An 8,823-nucleotide genomic window follows, 5' to 3' on the forward strand; every position below is an offset into this window, starting at 1 on the left:
CCGGCCCGCCTTCAGGTACAAGTTCTCCCTCCTCTGTGAGGGCAGATCTGCATGCTCCCCCCCCCCATAGCTAGCAATCCAAAACAGTCCAGTGGCACCTTTAAGACCAAGTTTTATTCAGGTACAGGCTCTCCCTCCTCTGTGAGGACAGATCTGCACGTTCCCCCCCCCCAATAGTGTTCCCTTCTGACACACTTCCGGTGATGTCAGGGGGTGTGGCATATGCAAATAAGTTATGCAAATAAGTTATGCTAATGAGCTCCTGCACCTCTTTTTCTACGAAATGACCCCTGGCCGTAACCAAATAACTCCACTTATGGGGAGGGCTGTGGCTCAGTGGGAGAGCCTCTGCTTTGCATGCAGAAGGCCCCAGGTTCAATCCCTGGTATCTCCAGTTAGAAAAACCAGGCAGGAGGTGATGCAAAAGACCTTTGCCTGAGACCCCTGGAGAGCCGCTGCCAGGCTGAACACACAGTACTGATTTGGGGACGGGGACGTGGCTCAGTGGCAGAGCCTCTGCTTGGCATGCAGACGGTCCCAGGTTCGGTCCCTGGTTTCTCCAGTGAAAAGGACCAGGCAGCAGGTGATGGGAAAGACCCTCTGCCTGAGCCGCTGGCAGTCTGAGCAGACAGCACTTTGATGGACCGAGGGTCTGATTCAGTATAAGGCAGCTTCATGTGTGTCAGGGAAAGACAGACAGACAGTTGAGAACAGACCTAGAGACAGAAGGGCTCTCAGAGGCCATCTAGTCCATCCCTCCTGCTCACTGGAGGAAATCCAGTGCTGGAGCAGCCTAGACATAGATGGCTGCCCAGCTTCTCCCAGAAGGCCTCCAGGGAGGGAGAGCCCGCCCCCACCCTCGAGATCCCACTATCAAACTGCTCTCAGGAAGTTTCTGCTAATCTTCGACCGTCAAAAATGTTATATATTTTTTAATGAAAGGTGGAAAAGGTATAGTCTGCCTTACAGCCCTCGCAAGGGCCACCAAGCCAGCTAATGAATTATATTTTTATAATTCAATCATGTAATCAGGCCTAACTGGATTCCATGTTTTAGCCACATCACAATAAGCTTTCCTGCCTGAACTGTTCTCTTTCTAGTTGGGGCTTAGCAGATATAACTCAGGGAACTGGGATTTTTCTTGCACTGGGTCCTTAAATAGGTAAAGGTAAAGGTTCCCTTGCTCGAAAGCCAGTCGAGTCCGACTCTAGGGTTGCGGTGCTCATCTCCGTTTCAAAGCCGAAGAGCCAGTGCTGTCCGAAGATGATTCCGTGGTCATGTGGCCGGCATGACTAAGCACCAAGGCGCACGGAACGCTGTTACCTTCCCACCAAAGTGGTACCTATTTATCTACTTGCAATTTCTTGCTTTCGAACTGCTAGGTTGGCAGGAGCTGGAACTAGGGACGGGAGCTCACTCCGTCATGCGGCACACTCGGGTCTCAAACTGCTGAACTACTGACCTTCCACAGCCTGCAGTTCAGCGTCTTAACCACTTGAGCCACCGCAGCTTACTACTTACTTACTGGGTCCTTACTAGGACCCCACAGAAAGGCCATCTTTGACAGTATGTAAGGCAAAATCTGTCCCTCTTCTTTTTCAAATATACTTCAGAGCAATGTTCCCTCTAAGCTCTGGAGTCTTGTGAGCAAAAATTCTCCTTTGTGAGCGACTGGCATTAAAGTTGTGAGCGAGCGCTTGGGCTGCTGCATAAATTAGTTTGCTCTGGAGCCATCCCTTCCTGAGCTAAGACAAAAATGTGTGAGCCGGAGGCTTAAAAACTGTGAGCTAGCTCACACTAACTCAGCTTAGAGGGAACACTGCTTCAGAGGTCTGTCCTCTGTCACCTGCTTCTTTGGCATGGGTTTTCAGAGGACCATAGCTCTGACTGCAACAGAAGAAGAAGACGCTTCACTACCCTAGGGAGTCTCAGAGTGGCTTACAAACTCATTTCCCTCCCCCTCCCCACAACAGACACTCTGTGAGGTAGGCAGGGCTGAGAGAGCTCTGGATGAGAACTGCTCTTTCCAGAACAGTTCTGAGAGAACTTGTGACTGACCCAAGGTCATCCAGCAGGTGCAAGTGGAGGAGTGGGGAATCAAACCCGGTTCTCCCAGATTAGAATCCGCGCTCCTAACCGCTCCACCAAACAGCAAAAGGAAATGAGTTTGTAAACCACTCTGAGACTCCCTAGGGTAGTGAAGCGTCTTCTTCTTCTGTTGAAGTCAGAGCTATGGTCCTCTGAAAATCTGAGACAAACGTCGTCCCTTCTGAATCCTCCCTCCATCTTGTCTCTGCCTCTCTCTTCCTTCTTTGAATGCTTTTTTCTTTCCCCTTAATCCTTTTTGCTCACTATCTTCTTGTCCCCCCACACCCTGAGATCAACTGCTCCTTCGAAACCCCCAACCCAAGACTGAAAAAAAATCGCTCCAGTCGGGACCCCTCCCGAGAGACTCACCCTGGCGTCCGCATTCTGCGTGGCTTCCCGGATCTTGGCCACCCAGTCGTTGAGCTCTTCCTGGGTGTCTGCGGCAATGTCCAGTGACTGGGAAGGCTGGGTCATCTGCTGAGAATGGATGGTGAAGACAAATGGTTTGGAGCTCCTCCCGTCTTTGGAGATAACTACAAGGACACCAGAGGGAGGGGGCCTTTACTGGAAATGGCCTCAGCGTAGGACTTCTCCACCGAGCAGGCTAGAGAACCAGCCGGTCCTGCTCTTCAAGCTATGGGTAGGGATGGGGGCAGACGGACACGGGACACAGATGACTAGCACAGGGGAAGGGAACATGTGGCTTGGGGCAATGAGGATGATCGGGGGCCTGGAGACCAAGACCTACGAGGGTCATGCAGGAGGTGATGGGAAGGACCTCTGCCTGGAACTCTGGAGAGCCGTTGCCAGTCTGAGTAGGCAGTACTGACCTCACTTCAGAAAGGACGTGGACAGAATGGAGCGGATGCAGAGGAGAGCAACAAAGATGATGGGGGGCCTGGAGACCAAGCCCTACGAGGAAAGGCTGAGGGACTTTGGAATGTTCAGACTGGAGAAGAGGAGGTGGAGGGGGGGACATTGATCGCTCTCTCTAAATATCTGAAGGGCTGTCACTTAGAGGAGGGCAGGGAGCTGTTCCTGTTGGCAGCAGAGGAGAGGACTCGCAGGGATGGGTTTTAATTAAGGGCGAGGAGGTACCGGCTGGACCTTAGGGAAAACGTTTTGACAGAGTTGTGCAACCGTGGAACCAGCTGCCGAGGGAGGTGTTGAGCTCCCCCTCGATGGGAGTCTTGAAGCAGCGGCTGGACAGACACTTGTCAGGGATGCTCTAGGCTGGTCCTGCATTGAGCAGGGGGGTTGGACTAGATGGCCTCTAGGTACCCCTCCCAACTCTTGTTTGATTCTATCGCTACCATTTTGGAGAGTACAGCAGGTCTTAGAGGATCCTTCCTTAACTAGGATAACAATAATCCTCAGCCTTTACCTACTGCTTCTTGTGCATTGGAGGCGCTTCACATACACTGTCCTGCTGTGACTCTTCTAACCAACCCTGCGAGGGAGACTCACTGCTCACGTTAAGCACACCTGAGAGCATTCACTTTGTGTTTCCACTTCCACGGGTGGAACGGGACCGTGTGGATGATAATTGGGGCCATGCAAAGTGTGGGTGGAATCCAAGTGGTGCTAAGCTACCCTAGAGAGCTATGGAAGGGAGGAAGCCAGGTGGTCTTCCTCCCTTTATGGACAAAGTCAGGGTGCTTTCAAAAGTGGAGACTTCCTAGTGGAAGGCCCCACTGGTGGAATCTGTCTGGGGCAGTGATGCTCTGTCTTCTTGGTGCTTGGGGGGCAACAGTGGGAGGGCTTCTGGAGTTCTGGCCCTGCTGGTGGACCTCCTGATGGCACCTGGTATTTTTGGCCACTGTGTGGCACATAGTGTTGGACTGGATGGGCCACTGGCCTGATCCAACATTGGCTTCTCTTATGTTCTTACGAATTGGATAAACATATGGAGCAGAGGTCCATCAGTGGCTATTAGCCACAAGGCATAGATAGGAACTCTCAGTCTGGGGCAAGGGATGCTCTGTCTTCTTGGTGCTGGCGGGGGGAACAGTGGGAGGGCTTCTAATGTCCTGGCCCCACTGGTGGACCTCCTGAGGGCACCTGGTATTTTTGGCCACTGTGTGACACAGAGTGTTGGACTAGATGGGCCTTTGGCCTGATCCAACATTGGCGTCTCCTATGTTCTTATTATGTTCAAGGCTCCCTCTCAGCTGTGGAGTCTTGTGAGCAAAAATTCTACTTTGTGAGCTCCTGGCATTAAAGCTGTGATTTGGCTGCTGCAGAAATTAGTTTGCTCCGGAGCCCTCCTCCCTGAGCCGAGACAAAAAGGTGTGAGCCAAAGGCTAAAAAACTGTGAGCTGGCTCGCACTAACTCAGCTTAGAGGGAACACTGATTAAGACTTTCTATGGAAGGATGAGGCCTTCCCCCTGATGTTGCCTCTTGGCTCTGGGATTCAGAGGCCTACTGCCCCTGAATGTGGAGGTTCCCCTCAGTCACCAGGGCTAGTAGCTAGCCACTGACAGACTTTCTCCTCTGTGAAACTCTCATCCCCTTCTAAAGCTATTTATTCCTGTGGCCATCATTGCAAGCTCTGGCAGCGAATTCCACCTTTCAATTACTCTCTGCGTAAAGTAGTATTTCCTTTTGCCAGTCCTGAACCTACTGCCCATCAGTGCAATGGATCCCCCACGAGTTCTAGTATTTTGGTGAGAGGAAGGTCCTTACCCGGGTTCAACCCTTGGCATCTCCACTAAAAAGAACCAGGCAGGAGGTGATGTGAAAGACCTCAACCTGGAGAGCCGCTGCCAGTCTGAGTGGGCAATACTGACTTTGATGGACCGATGGTTAAATACCGATGTCGTGTTTTCTTGCTGTTTCTTGTGGTGAAGCTTAAAACTCTGGTCTCTCTTTCTCCCACACACAGAGGGAATCACTTCGGCGTGATACAGACTCATGCCACTGGGCGCGGAGGCGCAGGAATGGGACACTGACAACGCTGAATGAGTGGGGTCTTCACACCTGATCCTGACCAAGGGAGGTCTGAGTGTCAAAAGTTAATCTCCTGGAAATCTGGTTGGTCTCTCAGGTACTCCTGGACTTGAACCTGACTTTGACGGGGGACCAAGATGGCCGTCCTCCTGAAATTTCTCACCTGATGAGCTACATTCGAGTCCAGCCACACCTTAGAGGCCTCACTGTAAAGGACCCAATCCTATACAAAACATGGGCCCCGGTCACATGGGCCGGATATTGCGGGGGGAAGGCATGGCTGTTTGCCCCAGGGCAAAATAACGCGCAGTTGCACCAGCAGACGTACCGTGGAGGTCCCTTACAGGAGCTACTGAGTACCTGCTACAAAAAGAGCCCTGGCTCTTACTATAAATGCACAGGTGCACAATGTGGTCCTTCTGGCTGGCACCCAGCTACCACTGAACCAGGGATCTCGCCGTGTCCAGGTGCCATACACAGAGGAGTGCTCTGTCAGTGCTGATGAACCTCTGTTGCCAATTGTAATCTCAAAAGCAAAAGATGAAAGCATTTCACAATTTGGAGTACTCTAGAAAAGGCGCAGAAGACCAGTCAGGCGGCAAGGACCGACGACCGAATGCCGATACGGGTCATCGTCTTTCTGCACGCCTCTCTTCTCCAAAACCAAAGATCTGCATTAGTCACATTTATTAATGTTTCTGAAATGTTTACCTCCTCCCAAGGACTCCTGGGAATTGTAGTCCTCTGGTATTATCCAAAAAATATATCTTTCTTCATACAAAGACATGACAAGGCGAGAGTCTCAAAAAGTGGAACACGAACGGGGCGTGGCATGCTTGGCTGAGAGGAAAGCCCTCACCAAAGGCAACGACAGTTAAACTGGCTTGTAAACAATGCAGATATTGCCAGGTGGTCAGCTGTGTGGGTCTGAAGCAGCAGGACAAATTTTGAGCCCAGTGGGGGCACCGTTAAGACCAACAAAGGTTTATTCAAGGTGTGAGCTTTCGTGCGTCATGCACCTTGAATAAATCTTTGTTGGTCTTAAAGGTGCCGCTGGACTGTCAATTTGATCGGATGTAGGTACTGGTTATAAGAGAGATGATCTTTTTAAAAATCCAAGATCTAACTGGGGGTGGGTGGGGGCAGTGTCGGTTTGAACGTTTACGTTTCATGGGGGAAAGGGGGAAGGATTCGAACTCACAGCTTCATCCTGCTCCGGCACTGAGGTGTTCATGATCTCCTCCACGTAGTTGGCTGGAAACCAGAGCTGCTTTTTGCCCCCGTAGTCTCCTCGCCACCTGAAAGGGGTAATGGGAACAAGGCAAGCAGACTGACTTGGGGGAGCATTTGGGTGCCAACACGGCATGCGGTGGCCAGGGAACAGCTGGGGTGGGAAACAGAGAAGGAGCGGTTAGGAGAGGCACTGCCGAACGAGCGTGCCACATGCAAAGAGCCGCTAGGAACCTGCTTTGTTCATTTTTTAAAAAAATGGTCGCTGACTCCAGCAAGTCTAGGGGAATGGGGAGGGGAGGGTTGCCAGCTCCAGGTTGGGAAACTCCTGGAGATTTGGGGGTGGAGCCTGGGGAGGACAGGGACCTCAGTGGGGTACGATGTCCAGAGTCCCCCCTCCAAAGCATCCATTTTCTCCAAGGGAACTGATCTCTGCCATCTCGAGGTGAGCTGTAATTCCAGGGAATCCCCGGGTCCCACCTGGAGGCCGGCATCCCTAATTTGCAACCTGCTCCCCGCAGCCCCGGGGGCTTCAAACTTGACCCCTTAAACAAGCTGATCTTCCCCCCAGTGCTACGGAGAGCGCTAATTAATCCCAATTAATTCTGGAGCTGTCACAGGAGACCTGCGAGCGCGCTGGGTTTGCTCTGGCCCTTACAGCGCTGTTTTATCCTGAGCTATAGGGTTTTTCCTCCTGACTGATCACCCAAGAATACCCCCGGAAGGGCTGTTCTATGCAGTGCCTTCGAGCTCGGCGTAAGGGGCAGGGGGAGATGGAAGTCAGGGACACACGAGAATAGGGGGGGGGAAAGGCTGCCAGAGGAGAAATAGTCATCCGGAATAAACAGTGTCTGATATTGATTTAGGCCCATGGTTAGAAAGAGGAATGTGCGATCGCTGCAGAACTCGGGAGTGGACAGGCAGCGTTTGGCTTCTGTGATCAATAGCCCGATACATCAGGCGTCACCATGGTAACCCCTGGTTGCAGATTTGGGGGTGGGTGGGTGGAGGTGTATATGGATATGGGGAGGGAGGAGATACATCCAATCTTGGGAGGGCCGCCCAGTCCTAAGCCTGAGCGTTCAGAAACAAGAAAGGTCAGGCACGGGAAGGAGGCGGGGGAAACAGTCATCTCCATCCCTAGATGGGCCTTTCCTTCCTGCCTGCCTTCCTTCTGTCACTCTCCCTCCTTTCTCTCTATCCCTTCCTTCCCTCCTTCCTTCTTTCCTCCCTCCCTCCCTTCTCTCTCTATCTCTCTTCCTCCCTCCCTTCTCTCTCTTCCTTTTTCCTCCCTCCCTCCTTCCCCTCTTTCTTTCTTTCTTTCTTTCTTTCTTTCTTTCTTTCTTTCTTTCTTTCTTTCTCTTCCTTCCTCCCTTCTCTCTCTCTCTCCTTCTTCCCTCCTCCTTTCCTTCCTTTCCTTTTCCTCCCTTCTTTCCTTCCACCTGACTCTTGCATATACGCTCCCCACTCCCTTTCCTGGGTAAACTGCGGTTCACCAGGACACCTGAGTTGGGACCACCATCATTTCAGCGACGTGCAGTTTGCTCTCGAATCAGGGATCCAGAGCTAGGCCTCGGAGAGCAAAGCTCTACTTAATGGAAACCTGGGTTATTCTGGCTGAGGCTCAGGCAGTAGAGCGTCCCCCGTTAAATGGATCTCGTGGCAGGTGATACGAAAGATCTCTGTCCGCAACAATACTGGGCGTGACGGGCCAATGGTCAGATTCACACGTGTGTTCAGGGGCTCCCTCGTGGGACTCACCATCCGCCATCCTGCTTGTCGACGTTGTGAATGATGGCCTGTTTGCAGAACGAAAGCTCGTCCTCGCGCTGGGCTTTGTAGTCATATAAGGCCTTCACCGTACACTAAGAAGGAAAAAGAGACATTAGGGTCCTTTCCGCACTTGGATCTCATCCCTGGTTTTATCAGAGTTCAACTCGGGACACAATACCTTGCATTTATCCCTGGTTACAACAGCATCCGTTAATCCCGGGACAAGGGTGGGGCAAAAACGGGGGTCACCTCAATGTGATGTGGAAACAAAAAAAATATCCCAAGATAATTACAGGGGTGAACTCGTGTGTAGTGTAGAATGTAAGTTCGGGGACAGGGTTGAACCAAGATTTAAGGTCTAGCACAGAAAGGATTTAAGATGTAGTGTGGAAAGGTTAACGCGCTTGCGGCTCTTTAGCTTGGAGAAACGACAGCTGAGGGGGTGACATGATCGAGGTTTCGAAGATTATGCATAGGATAGAGCAGGTAGAGAAAGAGGTACTTTTCTCCCTTTCTCACAATACAAGAACTCATGGGCACTCCATGAAATTGCTAAGCAGACGGGTTAGAATGGATAAAAGAAGTCCTTCTTCACCCAAAGAGTGATTAACACATGGAATTCACTGCCACAGGAGGTGGTGGCGGCTACAAGCATGGACGGCTTCAAGAGGGAACTGGATAAGCATATGGAGCAGAGGTCCATCAGTGGCTATTAGCCACAAGGTATAGATGGGAACTCTCAGTCTGGGGAGAGGGCTGCTCTGTGTTTTTTGTGCTGGGGG

The 8,823-nt window shown here is 51.6% G+C and overlaps 1 protein-coding gene across 1 annotated transcript in view; it reads right to left on the minus strand.

Moving 5' to 3' along the window:
- The window catches only part of LOC107121439 (1-phosphatidylinositol 4,5-bisphosphate phosphodiesterase gamma-1-like), a gene marked incomplete at its 5' end in the record, with an annotated part of 59,781 nt that overhangs the window by 22,797 nt on the left and 28,161 nt on the right, over positions 1-8,823 (minus strand). The window contains 4 exons of the mRNA XM_015424347.1: positions 2,458-2,621; positions 4,775-4,799; positions 6,240-6,336; positions 8,030-8,133. Of these exons, the coding sequence (XP_015279833.1) occupies positions 2,458-2,621; positions 4,775-4,799; positions 6,240-6,336; positions 8,030-8,133 (390 nt within the window). The remainder of the gene's footprint in view (positions 1-2,457; positions 2,622-4,774; positions 4,800-6,239; positions 6,337-8,029; positions 8,134-8,823) is intronic.

Source organism: Gekko japonicus, unplaced genomic scaffold, assembly GCF_001447785.1.
Source record: "Gekko japonicus isolate JY-2015 unplaced genomic scaffold, Gekko_japonicus_V1.1 scaffold3999, whole genome shotgun sequence".
In the NCBI taxonomy this organism is placed as follows: Eukaryota; Metazoa; Chordata; class Lepidosauria; order Squamata; family Gekkonidae; genus Gekko; species Gekko japonicus.